Source organism: Scyliorhinus torazame, chromosome 22 (genome assembly GCF_047496885.1).
Source record: "Scyliorhinus torazame isolate Kashiwa2021f chromosome 22, sScyTor2.1, whole genome shotgun sequence".
NCBI classification, from domain to species: Eukaryota; Metazoa; Chordata; class Chondrichthyes; order Carcharhiniformes; family Scyliorhinidae; genus Scyliorhinus; species Scyliorhinus torazame.
The window spans coordinates 26,449,658-26,469,042 of NC_092728.1; the positions used below are offsets into that span (position 1 = coordinate 26,449,658).

General features: G+C 53.9%; 1 protein-coding gene across 1 annotated transcript in view; it reads left to right on the forward strand.

Moving 5' to 3' along the window:
* LOC140398975 (metabotropic glutamate receptor 6-like) overlaps positions 1-19,385 on the forward strand; it is a 194,337-nt gene that overhangs the window by 54,968 nt on the left and 119,984 nt on the right. The window contains exons 4-6 of the mRNA XM_072487995.1: positions 3,566-3,701; positions 4,128-4,282; positions 13,892-14,032. Coding sequence (XP_072344096.1) covers positions 3,566-3,701; positions 4,128-4,282; positions 13,892-14,032 — 432 coding nt within the window. The remainder of the gene's footprint in view (positions 1-3,565; positions 3,702-4,127; positions 4,283-13,891; positions 14,033-19,385) is intronic.

Below are 19,385 nucleotides of genomic sequence, written 5' to 3' on the forward strand. Positions count from 1 at the left end.
CTTACTCCCATTGGAACCCTCACTCCCATTGAGACCCTCACCCCTATTGAGACCCTCACTCCTATTGAGACCCTCACTCCCATTGAGGTCCTCACTCCCATTGAGACCCTCACTCCCATTGAGACCCTCACTCCCATTGAGATCCTCACTCCCATTGGGACTCTCACTCCCATTGAGACCCTCACTCCTTTTGACATCCTCACTCCCATTGAGATCCTCACTACCATTGAGACCCTCACTCCTATTGAGACCCTCACTCCTATTGAGAGCCTCACTACCATTGAGACCCTCACTCCCATTGAGACCCTCACTCCCATTGATACCCTCACTCCTATTGAGATCCTCACTCCTATTGAGACCCTCACTCCCATTGAGGTCCTCAATCCCATTGAGATCCTCACTCCCATTGAGACCCTCACTCCCATTGAGACCCTCACTCCCATTGAGATCCTCACTCCCATTGGGACTCTCACTCTCATTGGGACCCTCACTCCCATTGGGAGCCTCACTCCTATTGAGACCCTCACTCCTTTTGACATCCTCACTCCCATTGGGACCCTCACTCCCATTGATACCCTCACTCCCATTGATACCCTCACTCCCATTGAGATCCTCACTCCCATTGAGACCCTCACTCCCATTGAGATCCTCAGTCCCATTGAGACCCTCACTCCCATTGATATCCTCACTCCCATTGAGATCCTCACTCCCATTGAGACCCTCACTCCCAGTGAGATCCTCATTCCTATTGAGACCCTCACTCCCATTGAGTCCCTCACTCCCATTGAGATCCTCACTCCCATTGAGACCCTCACTCCCATTGGGACCCACACTCCCATTGAAACCCTCACTCCCATTGGGACCCTCACTCCCATTGACACCCTCACCCCCATTGAGAGCCTCACTCCCATTGAGACTCTCACACCCATTGAGACCCTCACTCCCATTGAGACCCTCACTCCCATTGATACCCTCACTCCCATTGAAATCCTCACTCCCATTGAGACCCTCACTCCCATTGAGACCCTCACTCCCATTGAGACCCTCACTCCCATTGGGATCCTCATTCCCATTGAGACCCTCACTCCCATTGGGACCCTCACTCCCATTGAGACTCTCACTCCCATTGATACCCTCACTCCCATTGGGACCCTCACTCCCTTTGAGACCCTCAGTCCCATTGGGACCCTCACTCCCATTGAGATCCTCACTCCCATTGAGACCCTCACTCCCATTGGGACCTTCATTCCTATTGAGACCCTCACTCCCATTGAGTCCCTCACTCCCATTGAGATCCTCACTCCCATTGAGACCCTCACTCCCATTGGGACCCACACTCCCATTGAAACCCTCACTCCCATTGGGACCCTCACTCCAATTGACACCCTCACTCCCATTGAGAGCCTCACTCCCATTGAGACCCTCACACCCATTGAGACCCTCACTCCCATTGAGACCCTCACTCCCATTGATACCCTCACTCCCATTGAAATCCTCACTCCCATTGAGACCCACACTCCCATTGAGACCCTCACTTCCATTGGGACCCTCACTCCCATTGGGATCCTCATTCCCATTGAGACTCTCACTCCCATTGATACCCTCACTCCCATTGGGACCCTCACTCCCTTTGAGACCCTCACCCCCATTGAGACCCTCACTCCCATTGAGATCCTCACTCCCATTGAGACCCTCACTCCAATTGGGACCCTCACTCCCATTGAGACCCTCACTCCCAGTGATATCCTCACTCCCATTGAGACCCTCACTCCCATTGATACCCTCACTCCCATTGGAACCCTCACTCCCATTGAGACCCTCACTCCCATTGAGATCCTCACTCCCATTGAGATGCTCACTACCATTGAGACCCTCACTCCTATTGAGACCCTCACTCCTATTGAGACCCTCACTCCCATTGAGACCCTCACTCTCATTGATACCCTCACTCCTATTGAGACCCTCACTCCTATTGAGACCCTCACTCCCATTGAGGTCCTCACTCCCAATGAGACCCTCACTCCCATTGAGACCCTCACTCCCATTGAGGTCCTCACTCCCAATGAGACCCTCACTCCCATTGAGACCCTCACTCCCATTGGGAGCTCACTCCCATTGAGACCCTCACTCCTTTTGACATCCTCACTCCCATTGAGATCCTCACTACCATTGAGACCCTCACTCCTATTGAGACCCTCACTCCTATTGAGACCCTCACTACCATGGAGACCCTCACTCCCATTGAGACCCTCACTCCCATTGATACCCTCACTCCGATTGCGATCCTCACTCCTATTGAGACCCTCACTCCCATTGAGGTCCTCACTCCCATTGAGATCCTCACTCCCATTGAGACCCTCACTCCCATTGAGACCCTCAGTCCCATTGAGACCCTCACTCCCATTGATACCCTCACTCCTATTGAGATCCTCACTCCTATTGAGACCCTCACTCCCATTGAGGTCCTCACTCTCATTGAGATCCTCACTCCCATTGAGACCCTCACTCCCATTGAGACCCTCACTCCCATTGAGATCCTCACTCCCATTGGGACTCTCACTCCCATTGGGACCCTCATTCCCATTGGGAGCCTCACTCCCATTGAGACCCTCACTCCTTTTGACATCCTCACTCCCATTGGAACCCTCACTCCCATTGATACCCTCACTCCCTTTGAGATCCACACTCCCATTGAGTCCCTCACCCCCATTGAGATCCTCACTCCCATTGAGACGCTCACTCCCATTGGGAGCCTCACTCCCATTGAGACCCTCACTCCCATTGAGACCCTCACGCCCAGTGAGACCCTCACTCCCGTTGAGATCCTCATTCCCATTGAGACCCTCACTCCCATTGAGATCCTCACTCCCATTAAGACCCTCACTCCCATTGAGACCCTCTCTCCCATTGTGACTCTCATGTCCAGCATTGGGACCCTCACTCCATTTGTGACCCTCAGACCACATCTTTGTCAAGCGAAAAGCCACTTTAAGCTCAACAATGGGTTTTTTGAAGGCTTCCAGGCATTTTGCCAGGGCCATAGTGGGCCTGTCCTGTGTCAAATGTTGCCCCCCCCCCCCCCCCCCCACCCCCGCGCTCTCCCTGCATTCAAAGAGGTTGTGCCTCTTCCCAGCCTCCCTGCTCTGAGGCCTGAAATTAATTTCCTCGCTGCCGGAGAACACTTTTCGGTTGAGGCTGCCTTCGGCCCATCGGGAGGGCGAATAGGAAGTGGGAATGTTGCTGGGCTGGTTACTCTGTCTGTAAATCTGGGTTTGAGACCAGCTGTCCCCGTGTTGTTTCAAATCCCGTCATGGCCGCTCTGGCGATAGGGTTGGAGATTTGAATTCAATTCGCCAAATCAATCAAGAATATAAAGTTTCTCCCAGGGGCAATGAAAAGTATTGGGTTGTCTTTAGAAACCATCTTGTCATCCTGTGAGAAGGGTTGGGAGAATGGCGGGGGGCGGGGGGAACGCTACATCTTTACTCCTGGGGAGCGAGACGAGGTTAGTCGAAGCAGGGATTGTGTCCCCCTCTGGTTAACTTTCTCTATCCTCCATTCTCAGGCGGGGTGTGCATCGCTCAGTCGCTGAAGATCCCCCGGGAACCCAAGCCCGGCGAGTTTGAGAAGATCATCGGTCGCCTCATGGAAACGCCGAACGCTCGCGGGATCATCATATTCGCCAATGAGGACGACATCCAGTAAGGCCTCAGGCCTCGCCACCTGCTCGCGGTCACGCCCAGTAAATGGTCGATCCACACCCCCTGACCACCCACTCACTGTCTCGATGCTCAACTTACTTTGACTCCCCCTCCAAGGCCTCACATTTATCATTCCCCCCCCCGCCTCCCCCTTCACTCACCCCTCCGCTTACCTCTTCCACCACCCCCACAACCTAGTTATACCTCGTGCGGTTGTGGGGCTAGATGGGACGTGGGGTGGTGAGGTGAGGTGAGGGGAGGGAGGGAGTTGCTGGCCCTCTATGTTGTCCATTCCTCCGCTCCGCCCCATGCCATGTTCCCACTCTCCGCCGCCTGAATCCACTCTTCCTCTCTCAGCCCCCATCCCTAAACACCATCGGTCACTACCAGATCTGTCTCTCACTCTCTCTCTCTCTGATTCCGCAGGAGGGTGCTGGAAGCTGCCGATCTTGCCAACCTGACCGGGCATTTCCTGTGGGTGGGCTCAGACAGCTGGGGGGCTAAGGCCTCCCCCGTCCTGCACCAGGAGGAAGTAGCCGAAGGGGCCGTCACCATTTTGCCAAAGCGGGCATCCATCGAGGGTAAGGAACTGTGTCTAACCATATCCTAGCTCCCCCCTCCCCCCTCACCACACGGCTGTCTGGCGCTTCCTCCACCTACCGCCACCCTCCCTCCCCGAACCCAAACTGTTGGTCGTTGGTTGGCCCATTGGTCCCACACTCTGTTTGCGGCCTACAGCTGTATTGGTCCGAGCCTGGGAGTCGGGTTTGTTTGGGTCAGGGTTGTCAATGGCGGGCAGACATGTTGGAGTGGGTGGGCGCTCACCCCCTCCCCCCTCCCCCTGAGAGCAAAAGGAAAACGCTGGGCGGCGAAGCGACGGTCGAGAAGGATGACCGCTTCCATCACGGCCTGCACTGTTCGATCAGCCTGGGTTAGGCAAGTCTTAAAGGTGACGTCCACCCACACTTCATGGTCGAATAGTCACCTTGGGAGCCCCCTATCTGGGACCCCAACCCAGTTAAGTAGGGCTGTCTCATTCAGGCCAGGTGGAAGTGTGGAGGGGGAGTGAGTGGGGGCAGGGTGTTAAGTGGGGTGCGAGACGAGGAAAAAGCAGAAGAAATCCGAGGCAAATGCCGGAGGGCCTGAGTGGAATAGAAACTACCACGGGCGCAGAAGCCTGGGGCCTACTCCCTGATTCAACTTGATCCAGTCCGTTCTGGCTTTTCTGCCCCACTCGAGCTCCCCCACCTTAGCTCGTCTGAATCTACCCCCTACCTCCATCCCTCATATTTATCCAGCTTCCCACCAGCACCCACCCCCCCCTCCCACCCCTACCTTAAACACATCGACGCAATTCACCTAAACCACTTTGTGTGGGAGCGAGTCCCACATTCTCCCCAATCCCCGCGGGACCGAGTGCCACATTCTCAACCACTCCCCGTGGGTGCGAGCCCCACATACTCCCCACTACCCGTCGGAGCGCGTCTTACATTCTCCCCACTCCCCGTGGGAGCAGGTTCCACATTCTCCCCACTCCTCCTGGGAGGGCGGCCACACCCTCCCCACTCCCCATGGGAGCGAGTCCCACATTCTCCCCACTCCCCGCGGGAGCGAGTCCCACACTCCCAACTCCCCGTCGGACCGCGTCTTACATTCTCTCCACTCCCCGTGGGAGCGGGTTCCACATTCTCCACACTCCTTGTGGGAGCGAGTCCCACATTCTCCCCACTCCCCGTGGGAGCGAGTCCCACATTCTCCCCAATCCCCGCGGGAGCGAGTCCGACATTCTCCCCACTCCCCGTGGGAGCGAGTTCCACATTCTCCCCACTCCCCGTTGGAGGAGTTCCACTTTTTCCCCACTCCCCGTGGGAGCGAGTCCCACATTCTCCCCACACCCCGTGGGAGCGAGTCCCACATTCTCCCCACTTCCCGTGGGAGGAGTCCCACATTCTCCCCACTCCCCGTGGGAGCGAGTCCCACATTCTCCCCACTCCCCGTGGGAGCGAGTCCCACATTCTCCCCACACCCCGTGGGAGCGAGCTCTAGATTCCCCCACTCCCCGTTGGAGGAGTTCCACATTCTCCCCACTCCCCGTGGGAGCGAGTCCCACATTCTCCCCACACCCCGTGGGAGCGAGTCCCACATACTCCCCACTTCCCGTGGGAGGAGTTCCACATTCTCCCCACTCCCCGTGGGAGCGAGTTCCACATTCTCCCCACTCCCCGTGAGAGCGAGTGCCACATTCTCTCCACTCCCCGTGGGAGCGAGTCCCACATGCTCCCGCTCCCCGTGGGAGCGAGTCCCACATACTCCCCACTCCCCGTCGGAGCGAGTTCCACATACTCCCCACTCCCCGTGAGAGCGAGTTCCACATTCTCCCCACTCCCCGTGGGAGCGAGTTCCACAATCTCCCCACTCCCCGTGGGAGCGAGTTCCACAATCTCCCCACTCCCCGTGAGAGCGAGTGCCACATTCTCTCCACTCCCCGTGGGAGCGAGTCCCACATGCTCCCGCTCCCCGTGGGAGCGAGTCCCACATACTCCCCACTCCCCGTCGGAGCGAGTTCCACATACTCCCCACTCCCCGTCGGATCGCGTCTTTCATTCTCTGCAGTCCCCATATGAGCGAGTTCCACATTCTCCCCATTCCTGGGGCGTCATTCTTCGACCCCCCGCCGGGTCGGAGAATCGCCGGGGGCTGGCGTGAATCCCGCTCCTGCCAGTTGCCGAAGTCTCCGGCACCGGATATTCGGGGGGGGGCGGGACTCGGGCCGCGCCGGTTGGCGGGCCCCCCCGCTGGATTCTCCGGCCCGGACGGGCCGAAGTCCCGCCGATAAATTGCCTGTCCCGCCGGCGTGGATTAAACCACCTTTTGACCAGCGGGAGAAGGTGGCGTGGGCGGGCTCTGGGGTCCTGGGGGGACGCGGGGCGATCTGACCCCGGGGGTGCCCCCACGGTGGCCTGGCCCGCGATCGGGGCCCACCGATCCGCGGGCGGGCCTGTGCCGTGGGGGCACTCTTTCCCTTCCGCCTCCGCCACGGTCCCCACCATGGCGGAGGCAGAAGAGACTCCTCCACTGCGCATGCGCGGGAAACTTTCAGCGGCCGCTGACGCTTTCGCACATGCGCCGCCCCAAGATGTCATTTCCGCGCCAGCTGGCGGGGCAACAAAGGCCGTTTCCGCCAGCTGGCGGGGCGGAAATTCCTCTGACGCCGGCCTAGCCCCTCAATGTTGGGGCTCGATCCCCAAAGATGCGGAGCATTCTGCACCTTTGGGGCGGCGCGATGCCCGTCTGATTGGCGCCGTTCTGGGCGCCAGTCGGCGGACATCGCGCCGTTACGGGAGAATTTCGCCCCTGATGGGAGGGAGTCCCACATTCTCCCCACTCACCAGGGGAGCGAGTCCCACATTCTCCCCACACCCCGTGGGAGCGAGTGCAACATTCTCTCCACTCCACGTGGGAGCGAGTTCCACATTCTCCCCACACCCCGTGGGAGCGAGTTCCACATTCTCCCCACTCCCCGTGGGAGCGAGTGCAACATTCTCTCCACTCCACATGGGGGCGAGTTCCACATTCTCCCCACTCCCCTGCGGAGCGCGTCTTACATTCTCTGCACTCCCCGTGGTAGCGGGTTCCACATTCTCCCCACTCCCTGTGGGAGCGTGTCCCTCATTCTCCCCACTCCCCGTGGGAGCGAGTCCCACATTCTACCCACTCCCCGTGCGAGCGAGTCCCACATTCTCCCCACTCCACGTGGGAGCGAGTTCCACATTCTCCCCACTCCCCGTGGGAGCGAGTCCCACATTCTACCCACTCCCCGTGCGAGCGAGTCCCACATTCTCCCCACTCCACGTGGGAGCGAGTTCCACATTCTCCCCACTCCCCGTGGGAGCGAGTTCCTCATTCTCCCCACTCCACGTGGGAGCGAGTTCCACATTCTCCCCACTCCCCGTGGGAGCGAGTCCCACATTCTCCCCACTCCCCGTGGGAGCGAGTCCCACATTCTCCCCACTCCCCATGGGAGCGAGTTCCACATTCTCCCCACTCCCCGTGGGAGCGAGTCCCACATTCTCCCCACTCCCCGAGGGAGCGAGTCCCACATTCTCCCCACTCCCCGTGGGAGCGAGTCCCACATTCTCCCCACTCCCAGTGGGAGCGAGATCCACATTCTCTCCACTCCCCGTGGGAGCGAGTTCCACATTCTCCCCACTCCCCGTGGGAGCGAGTTCCACATTCTCCCCACTCCCCGTGCCAGCGAGTTCCACATTCTCCCCACTCCCCGTGGGAGTGAGTCTCGCATTCTCCGCGCTTCCCGTTGGAGCGAGTCTCGCATTCTCCCCATTCCCCTGGGAGCGAGTCCATCATTCTCTCCACTTCCCGTGGGAGCGAGTTCCAATTTCTCCCCACTCCCCGTGGAAGCGAGTTCCACATTCTCCCCACTCCCCGTGGGAGCGAGTTCCACATTCTCCCCACTCCCCGTGGGAGCGAGTTCCATATTCTCCCCACTCCCCGTGGGAGCGAGTCCCAAATTCTCCCCACTCCCCTTGGGAGCGAGTCCCACAATCTCCCCACTCCCCCGTGGGAGCGAGTTCCACATTCTCCCCACTCCCCGTGGGACCGAGTCCCACATTCTACCCACTCCCCGTGGGAGCGAGTTCTACATTCTCCCCACTCTCCGTGGGAGCGAGTCCCACATTCTCCCCACTCCCAGTGGGAGCGAGTCTCGCATTCTCCGCGCTTCCCGTTGGAGCGAGTCTCGCATTCTCCCCATTCCCCTGGGAGCGAGTCCATCATTCTCTCCACTTCCCGTGGGAGTGAGTTCCAATTTCTCCCCACTCCCCGTGGAAGCGAGTTCCACATTCTCCCCACTCCCCCGTGGGAGCGAGTCCCACATTCTCCCCACTCCCCGTGGGAGCGAGTTTCACATTCACCCCCCTCCCCGTGGGAGCGAATCCCACATTCTCCCCACTCCCCGTGGGAACGAGTCCCACATTCTCCCCACTCCCCGTGGGTGCGTGGTCCACATTCCCCCCCAATCCCCGTGGGTGCGTGGTCCTCATTCTCCCCACTCCCCGTGGGTGCGTGGTCCACATTCCCCCCACTCCCCGTGGGTGCGTGGTCCACATTCCCCCCACTCCCCGTGGGTGCGTGGTCCACATTCCCCCCACTCCCCGTGGGTGCGTGGTCCACATTCAGCGGACCTTAATCCGTTGCTATTGCTCACGTTAGCCGCTGAGGCGCCTGTCCTGAATTCTCATCAGCGGCAAACAGACGTGCTCGGAGGTTGAGGAACATTCTCTCTCCCCTCCTCCCTATCTCCTCTTCCGGGGTGGAGGGGGGGGGGGGGGGGAGGGTGGCGAGATCTCCTTCAATCTGTTCCCTATGTTGAAATCTGTCTGGTGGTTCAATCGATCCGCTCGGGCAATGCGAGAACTTACAAAGAAAGGAAATCAGACAGGATTTCACCTCCAGCCACAGGCGGAGATATGAGGGGCAGGCGTCTGGAAGCTCGGTCAGAGAACGGTTTTTAAGGGGCTTCTTAAAGGAGGAGAAAGAGAGACAGAGAGAGAGAGTCAGAGAGAGAGAGACAGAGACAGAGAGTGATAGAGAGAAAGACAGAGAGAGAGACAGAGAGAGAGAGAGACAGAGACGGAGAGACAGAGAGAGAGTGACAGAGGGAGAGAGAGAGAGACAGAGAGAGAGAGACAGAGAGAGAGACAGGGAGAGAGAAAGAGAGAGACACAGAGAGAGAGAGACAGAGAGTGACAGAGAGAGAGAGACAGAGAGGGAGACAGAGGGTGAGAGACAGAGAGAGAGAGAGACAGAGAGCGAGAGATGGACAGAGAGGGATGTGGTGATATGCATCACTGTAAATACACAAGGGGTTAATGTCAATACACGTAGACTAGATAGACACCAGAGGGAGCACCAGAGACATGACACACAGGCATTCAACCAATAGGTCAGCAAGATAGGACACGACCAATGGGCGATACACACAGAGGTGACACTACCACAGGAGAGCATTACACTAACCCATATAAAAGGACACATCACACATGCTCAGTCTCTTTCCAGTGGAGACACTCAGCGAGTACAGACACAGGGTTGATTGAACATCACTCCCACCACGTGGATTGTAGCAGACTGGTTCGTCAGTCTGAGTAGCTCTAGCAGGATTAACAGGAGAGTCGAATCCAAGTAGGAAAATTGTTAATAGTTTAATAAACGTGTTAAAGCTATCTCCGAGTCTGAACCTTCCTTTGTCAGAGTGCACATCAAGGAAGCAGCTTGTGCTACGTCAAGAGCATAATAAAACAAGGGACAGAGGGGGAAAGACAGAGAAAGAGACAGAGAGAGAGACAGAGAGAGAGAGAGAGAGACTCAGAGAGAGAGACTCAGAGAGAGAGACTCAGAGAGAGAGACAGAGAAAGAGACACAGAGAGAGAATTTGACTCACCCAGCAGCTGAAGGCAGCAACGCCCATGGTGGAGCGACGAGAGCCGAGAGATGCTCGAGCGGTCGGAATTGAAGGGGTGCAGAGATCTCAGAGGGTTACAAGATAGCAGGGTGGTAGGGACTGGAGGAGGTTACAGAGATGGGGAGGGTTTCAGGGGCTGGAGGAGATTGCAGAGATAGGCAGGGTGGTAGGAACTGGAGGAGGTGACAGAGATAACATAATAATCGTTATTATTGCCATAAGTAGGCTCACATTAACACTGCAATGAAGTTACCATGAAAATCCCTGAGTCGCAACACTTCAGCGCCTTTTCGGGTACACGGAGGGAGAATTCAGAATGTCCAATTCACCTAGCAGAACATCTTTTGGGATTTGTGGGAGGAAACCAGGAGGAAACCCACGCTGACACAGGGAGAACGTGCAGACTCCGCACAGACTGTGACCCAAGCCGGGAATCGAACCTCGGACACTGGAGCTGTGAAGCAACAGTGCTAACCACTGTGCAACCATGCCGTCACAGGGCTATCGGGTCTGGAGGAGGTTACAGAGATAGGGAGGGTTGTAGGGGCTGGAGGAGGTTACAGAGAAAGGGAGGGTTGTAGGGGCTGGAGGAGGTTACAGAGATCGGGAGGGTTGTAGGGGCTGGAGGAGGTTACAGAGATAGGGAGGGATGTCGGGGCCGGAGGAGGTTACAGAGATAGGGAGGGTTGTTGGGACTGGAGGAGGTTACAGAGATAGGGAGGGTTGTAGGGGCTGGAGGAGGTTACAGAGATAGGGAGGGTTGTAGGGGCTGGTGGAGGTTACAGAGATAGGGAGGGTTGTTGGGACTGGAGGAGGTTACAGAGATAGGGAGGGTTGTAGGGGCTGGAGGAGGTTACAGAGATAGGGAGGGTTGTAGGGGCTGGTGGAGGTTACAGAGATAGGGAGGATTGTGGGGGCTGGAGGAGGTTACAGGGATAGGGAGGGTTGGAGAGGCTGGAGGAGGTTACAGAGATAGGGAGGGTTGTAGGGTCTGGAGGAGGTTACAGAGATAGGGAGGGTTGTAGGGGCTGGAGGAGGTTACAGAGATAGGGAGGGTTGTAGGGGCCGGAGGAGGTTACAGAGATAGGGAGGGTTGTTGGGACTGGAGGAGGTTACAGAGTTAGGGAGCGCTGTGGAGAATGGAGGAGATTACAAAGATAGAGAGCGGTAGAGGGGCTGGGGTATGTTACAGAGATGGTGGGAGTGTAGAGGATGGAGGAGATTACAGAGATGGGGAAGGTTATAATATAATAATCTTTATTAGTGTCACAAGTAGGCTTACATTAGTAGGCACGGTAGCACAGTGGTTAGCACTGTTGCTTCACAGCTCCAGGGTCCGAGGTTCGATTCCCGGCTTGGGTCACTGTCTGTGTGGAGTCTGCACGTTCTCCCCGTGTCTACGTGGATTTCCTCCGGGTGCTCCGGTTTTCTCCCACAGTCCAAAGATGTGCAGGTTAGGTGAATTGGCCATGATAAATTGGCCTTAGTGTTCAAAAAAAAAAGGTTAGGTGGGGTTACTGGGTTACGGGGATAGGGAGGAAGTCTGGGCTTGGGAGGGGTGTTCTTTCCGGGGATCAATGCAGACTCGATGGGCTGAATGGCCTCCTTCTGCACTGTAAATTCTCTGATTCTATGATTAACACTGCAATGAAGTTACTGTGAAAAGCCCCTAGTCGCCACATTCCGGCGCCTGTTCGGGTACACAGAGGGAGAATTCAGAATGTCCAAATTACCTAAGTGCACGTCTTTCGGGACTTGTGGGAGGAAACCGGAGCACCCGGAGGAAACCCACGCACACACAGGGAGGATGTGCAGACTCCGCACAGACAGTGACCTAAGCCGGGAATCGAACCTGGGACCCTGGAGCTGTGAGGCAACAGTGCTAACCACTGTGCTACTGTGCCACCATAGGGTTCTAGGATCTGGAGGAGGTTACAGAGATAGGGAGGGTTGTAGGGGCTGGAGGAGGTTACAGAGAGAGGGAGGGTTGTAGGGGCTGGAGGAGGTTACAGAGATAGGGAGGGTTGTAGGGGCTGGAGGAGGTTACAGAGATAGGGAGGGTTGTAGGGGCTGGAGGAGGTTATAGAGATAGGGAGGATTGTAGGGGCTGGAGGAGGTTACAGAGACAGGGAGGGTTGTAGGAGCTGGAGGAGGTTACAGAGAGAGGGAGGGTTGTAGCAGCTGGAGGAGGTTACAGAGATAGGGAGGGTTGTAGGGGCTGGAGGAGGTTACAGAGTCAGGGAGTGTTGTAGGGGCTGGAGGAGGTTACAGAGATAGGGAGGGTTGTAGGGGCTGGAGGAGGTTACAGAAATAGGAAGGGTTGTAGGGGCTGGAGGAGGTTACAGAGATAGGGAGGGTTGTAGGAACTGGAGGAGGTTACAGAGATAGGGAGGGTTGTAGGGGCTGGAGGAGGTTACAGAGATAGGGACGGTTGTAGGGGCTGGAGGAGGTTACAGAGATAGGGAGGGTTGTAGGGACTGGAGGAGGTTACAGAGATAGGGAGGGTTGTAGGGGCTGGAGGAGGTTACAGAGATAGGGAGGGTTGTAGAGGCTGGAGGACGTTACAGAGATGGGGAAGGTCGTAGGGGCTGGAGGAGGTTACCGAGATGGGGAGGGTTGTAGGGGCTGGAGGAGGTTACAGAGATAGGGAGGGTGTAGGGGCTGGAGGAAACCCACGCAGACATGGGGAGAACGTGCAGACTCCGCACATTGACCTGAGCCAGGAATCAAACCCGGGCCCCTGGAGCTGTGAGGCAACAGTGCTAACCAGTGTGCTACTGTGTCGCCATAGGGTTATAGGATCTGGACCGGGAGCCAGTGTGGGTCAGCGAGCACAGGGGGTTATGGGTGAACGGGAACTTTATGTGAGGTGGGAGGGGGGGGGGGGGGGGCATCAAAGTGTTTGATCACCTGATATTTCCAGAGGATAGAATTTGGATGGACTGCCAGGAGGGCGATGGACCAGCCAAGTGTGGAGGATAAGAATAGACTGACAGTGTATAGGGGTTTCTGAAGAGATGCCGATTTAGGGCAGCACGGTAGCACAAGTGATTAGCACTGTGGCTTCACAGCGCCAGGGTCCCAGGTTCGATTCCCCGCTGGTCTTTGCGGAGTCTGCACGTTCTCCCTGTGGGTTTCCTCCGGGTGCTCCGGTTTCCTCCCACAGTCCAAAGACGTGCAGATTAGGTGGATTGGCCGTGATAAATTACCCTTCGTGACCAAAAAAAAAGGTTAGGAGGGGTTATTGGTGCATCCTTTTGGGGTTTTTTGGGGGGAAGGGGCCGATCGGTCAGGATCCATGGTAGCTGGTGGGGTGGGCTCGCCCGAAAACACATCGCGAGACACACCTCTCCAAGGGGCTGGTTTAGCACACAGGGCTAAATCGCTGGCTTTTAAAGCAGACTAAGGCAGGCCAGCAGCACGGTTCAATTCCCGTACCAGCCTCCCCGAACCGGCGCCGGAATGTGGCGACTAGGGGCTTTTCACAGTAACTTCATTTGAAGCCTACTTGTGACAATAAGCGATTTCCATTTCATTCAATTGTAAACAAAAGGGCAGCGGGAAATCCCGGCCAACAGCTGCCAGTCTGCCCTCCGATTTTCCCATCCGGAGGTAACAATTTGAAAAAAGTGGGAATATCTCCCCCCCCCCCCATGACTTTGGCCGTGTTTCTCAAGCACACTCTCTCTCTCTCTCTCTCTCATCCCAGGATTTGACCAATATTTCACCAGCCGCTCGCTACAAAACAATCGGAGGAATATCTGGTTCGCTGAGTTCTGGGAGGACGATTTCACCTGTAAACTAACACTGCCTCGAGGCCAGCAAGATTCCGACATTAAGAAATGCACGGGTAGGTAACTGCCTTTCACTCAACCCTCAGCTGCTTATCGGCCAGGGGGGGAATCGATTGATCATGCTGCCAGTGGGGCAGGGGCGGGGCACAGCTGGGGGGTGGGCGGGGCACAGCTGGGGGGTGGGTAGGGGCACAGCTGGGGAGTGGGTTGGGGGCGGGCACTGGAAGGTTGGGGGGGGCACAGCAGGGAGAGCGCTGATCTCCACCCGATGGTTCTCAAAAGCAAAGTGCCGTCTGAAGTCCAGAATGAATGGCTGGAAAAGGCATTCTGCTATCACACTACTGCAGCCCGTACACTACTGCAGCCCGTACACTACTGCAGCCCGTACACTACTGCAGCCCGTACACTACTGCAGCCCGTACACTATTGCAGCCCGTACACTACTGCAGCCCATACACTACTGCAGTATGTACACTACTGCAACCCGTACACTACTGCAGCCCGTACACTACTGCAACCCATACACTACTGCAACCAGTACACTACTGCAGCCCGTACACTACTGCAACCCATACACTACTGCAGTATGTACACTACTGCAACCCGTACACTACTGCAGCCCGTACACTACTGCAACCCATACACTACTGCAGTATGTACACTACTGCAACCCGTACACTACTGCAACCCGTACACTACTGCAGCCCGTACACTACTGCAACCCATACACTACTGCAGTATGTACACTACTGCAACCCGTACACTACTGCAGCCTGTACACTACTGCAGTCTGTACACAACTGCAACCCGTACAGTACTGCAGCCTGTACACTACTGCAGCCCATACACGATTGCAGCCTGTACACTACTGCAGCCCATACACTACTGCAGCCCATACACTGCTGCAGCCCGTACACGACTGCAGCCCTTACACAACTGCAGCCTGTACACTGCTGCTGCCCATACACTACTGCAGCCCATACACTACTGCAGTCCGTACACGACTGCAGCCCTTACACTACTGCAGCCTGTACACTACTGCAGCGTGCACACTACTGCAGCCTGTACACTACTGCAGCCTGCACACTAGTGCAGCCTGTACATTACTGCAGCCCGTACACTACTGCAGCCCGTACACTACTGCAGCCTGTACACTACTGCAGTCCATACACTACTGCAATCCATACACTACTGCAGCCCTTACACTGCTGTGACCCTTACACTGCTGTGACCCTTACACTGCTGTGACCCTTACACTGCCGTGACCCTTACACTGCTGTGACCCTTACACTGCTGTGACCCTTACACTGCCATGACCCTTACACTGCTGTGACCCTTACACTGTTGTGCCCCTTACACTGCTGTGACCCTTACACTGCTGTGACCCTTGTAATGTTCTTGTTGGATGACCTGATTTATATTACAAGAACACTTTAGCTAAAGCTTTAAACTATTTATTCACATTTACTGTGGGTAAACTATATACAAAACAACAGATGAAGAACAGTAAGATCAAGCTCAAGCAACCTCTCTCCAGCTCCCTCCAGCCAGTCTGAGGGGTCACATGACTCTAACATTCACTTATATACTACAGTGACTCCTATTGGTGAGCTGGTGAATTACAACAGAACCATATCACCACATCCCCTTTCCTTTGAAGGAATAAATTAATATATTATCGTCAGCATATTTACATGTGATGTCATGAGCCCATGAGTCTAACATTATTAATTTTTTACAATTTTTAAAACTGGTTGAACAAATATACATATATAGATTCAGATATATACAAGAACAGCAAGCATAGTCTGTACAAATAGTCCAAATTTACAAATTGAGTCGATCAGGTTTTCTCAGACTCTGGTCGATCTTCTCAAAGTTTGACCTTGCTGCTCAGTATTTGTAGCTTCAATGTTCTCCGGACATCCTCATTCTCAGGAACTGCTGAACTATCTGACACTGCAGCTGACGGTGATTCTGACGTAGATTCGTCATCCATCACGTCTTCTCTGGTTTTCAAGATGCGCGATGTCTTCTTTAAATCAACCCATCCTCTGTCTGCACATTGTAGGAACGAGGTGCTACTTCTTCAAGTACAATGGCTTTTAGCGACCAATTGCCTGAATCTTCTATTCTCACACTCGCATCACTCCTCAGAGGTGGTAAGGTTCTAGACACTCGATATTAGAACTGCTTTTGTTTCTCTTTACCGTTTTGCATTTCCTGCAGTACCACTGCATTCGCCTCTTCCTTTGCCAAGGCTGGAAATGTGGTACGCAACCTTCTATTCATGAGTAACTCTGCCGGCGATCTATCATGTGACAATGGTGACGCTCCGTAACTCAATGGTATGAGATATGGATCAGATCGGTTGTCCATTGCCTTCTTCAACAATTGCTGAACAATATGTACGTCTTTTTCGGCTTTTCCATCAGCTTGCAGCTCTGGGGCGAAATTCTCCGGTATCCGCGCGATGTCCGCCGACCGGCGCCAAAAACGGCGCAAATCAGTCCGGCATCGCGCCGTCCCATCTCCGGTGCCGGAGATTTCGGCAACCAGCGGGGGCAGGATTCACGCCAGCCCCCGGCGATTCTCCGACCCAGCGGGGGGTATATCCCGCCCCTGATGTTTCCTGTCGAGTCCCTCAAGATGGCCAAAAGTCGCAGTGCTGACAAAGAACATCAAGCCATGTATTTCAAACAAAGCTGGTTTATTTACACTATTTTAAATAATTCACACGCTTTACTAGGTAATAGCTAAGAAAATAACAGTATTAAATCTATGCTACAGAAATCTATAATATCTAACTATGCTATCTAAACTCTCTCCAATACAATGAACACCCTATCTTAACCTGCCACTAACACCTTGTCCCAGAATCCCAGGAGTCACAGTATATTTATATGACTATTCTGTGGTGCCATCTATTGTTGAGATGCATGAACGTCATCTTGTTAACCGTGTACACTTCCTCTGTTATACATGTCATTACATTTGGGGCAGCACGGTAGCATTGTGGATAGCACAATTGCTTCACAGCTCCAGGGTCCCAGGTTCGATTCCGGCTTGGGTCACTGTCTGTGCGGAGTCTGCACACCTCCCAGTGTGTGCGTGGGTTTCCTCCGGGTGCTCCGGTTTGCTCCCACAGTCCAAAGATGTGCAGGTTAGGTGGATTGGCCAAAGATAAATTGCCTTTAGTGTCCAAAATTGCCCTTAGTGTTGGGTGGGGTTACTGGGTAATGGGGATAGGGTGGAGGTGTTGTCCTTGGGTAGGGTGCTCTTTCCAAGAGCCGGTGCAGACTCGATGGGCCGAATGGCCTCCTTCTGCACTGTAAATTCTATGATAATCTATGATCCCCTTTCTTTGAAAACTCTTGTACAGGAACAAGCAGTAGAATATCAGCAATGACATTACATAGTCCATCGATATATATACCAAAAAGTTAACAAGTGAGTCAAACTTTTGTTAAAGTTTACAAGTTAAGTCTGTCAGGTGGCTATCTGATTCTGGAAGATCGTCTCAATCCAGTCTAATGAGATTCAGATATTTCAGATTTTTTCTGGAAGTCATCTTGTCTGTCATCAGATATTGAGGCAGTAGGATTCAATGTGAGTAAGTGACGATCAAACTCAATACATGGAAATAAAGTTTGAGGAGACTTGACTTTTAAAAGAGCACGTCTGTTTCTTCTTAGAACAGAATCATCTGTTGTTTTCACAACATACGAGTGAGGTACTGCCTGACTTATCATCTTAGCTAAGTCAGACCATCCTCCAGTGGGAATATGTATTCTCAGTAGATCACCTGGATCAAGTGGTTCCAGCGATTTTGCATGATTGTTGTATCTCTCCTGAAGATGCTTTTGACACTGCACATTCTTTCTATGACTTGCTGAAGATCAGGATCAGCTAGTTGTAAACATAGAAGAGTTGTACGCAATGATCTATTCATCAACAACTGTGTAGGAGATAAACCCATTTAGAGAAGAGTGGTCCTATAATTCAACAATGCTAAGAACATATCTGAGCCAAGTGCTTTCTTGAAACGTTGTTTCACGATGTGAGCTCCTTTTTCTACCTTGCCATTGGATTGCGGACAAAGAGGACGAGACGCGATATGCGTAAAAGTCTACTTTCGAACAAATTCTGTCCACTCACTATTGTCAAAGCAAGGCCCGCTGTCTGTCATTACTTTGAAAGGCATCCCACGATGAGCAAACACTTCTTTAGTGGCTTTGATCACGGATTTGGAAGTAGAATCATACGATCGCATATCTTCCCGGTAGTTGGAAAAGTAGTCAATGATCATTACGTAATCTCGACCATGAAAATGAAAGAGATCAAGAGCAACATTCGCCCACGGAATCTTCTCTAGATTGTGAGTTGTGAGTTTCTCTTTTCTCTGTATTGACTGATAACGCTGGCATGTGTCACACTCCTAATACAAAGTTGGTCATGTCAGCATTTATTCAAGGCCAATACACTGCTTGTCTTGCTCGGCATTTACATTTTTCTCCACCTAAATGATCTTCATGAACCTTGTGCAGGATCATCCGTCGAAGCTTTGCAGGAATTACTATTCGATCAAGACGTAGCAGAAATGCATCTGTCACACTTAGATCAGATCTGATATTTCTGAAACTTGAACGACTTCCTTTCGGCCGACCATTCTTCATATCGCTGATCTCACGTAGTTTTTTCAAACATATAAAAAGTAAGACAGAGGCAAAAATAGACATGGGATCACTGGAAAATGTGGCTAGAGAAACAAAGAAATGTCAGAGAAACTGAACAGTTACTTTGCACCAGTCTTCACGGTGGAAGACACCAGTGGGAAGCCAGAGCTCCAGGAGAATCAGGGGGCAGAGGTGAGTGCAGTGACCATCACTAAGGAGAAGGTTCTGGGGAAACTGAAAGGTCTGAAGGTGGATAAGTCACCTGGACCGGATGGACTACACCCCAGGGTCCTAAAAGAGATAGCGGAGGAGATTGTGGAGGCATTGGTGGTGATCTTTCAGGAATCACTGGAGGCAGGAAGGGTCCCAGAAGACTGGGACGTGGCGAATGTAACACCCCTGTTTAAAAAGGGAGGGAGGCAGAAGACGGGAAATTATAGGCTGGTTAGCCTGACTTCAGTCATTGGTAAGATTTTAAAGTGCATTATTAAAGATGAGATCGCGGAGTACTTGGAAGTGCATGATAAAATAGGACTGAGTCAGCACGGCTTCTCAAGGGGAGGTCACGTCTGACAAATCTGTTAGAGTTCTTTGAGGAAGTTAGACAAAGGAGAACCAGTGGACATGATTTATTTAGATTTCCAGAAGACCTTTGACAAGGTGCCGCATAGGAGACTGTTAAATAAGTTAAGAGCCCATGGTGTTAAGGGTAAGATCCTGGCATGGATAGAGG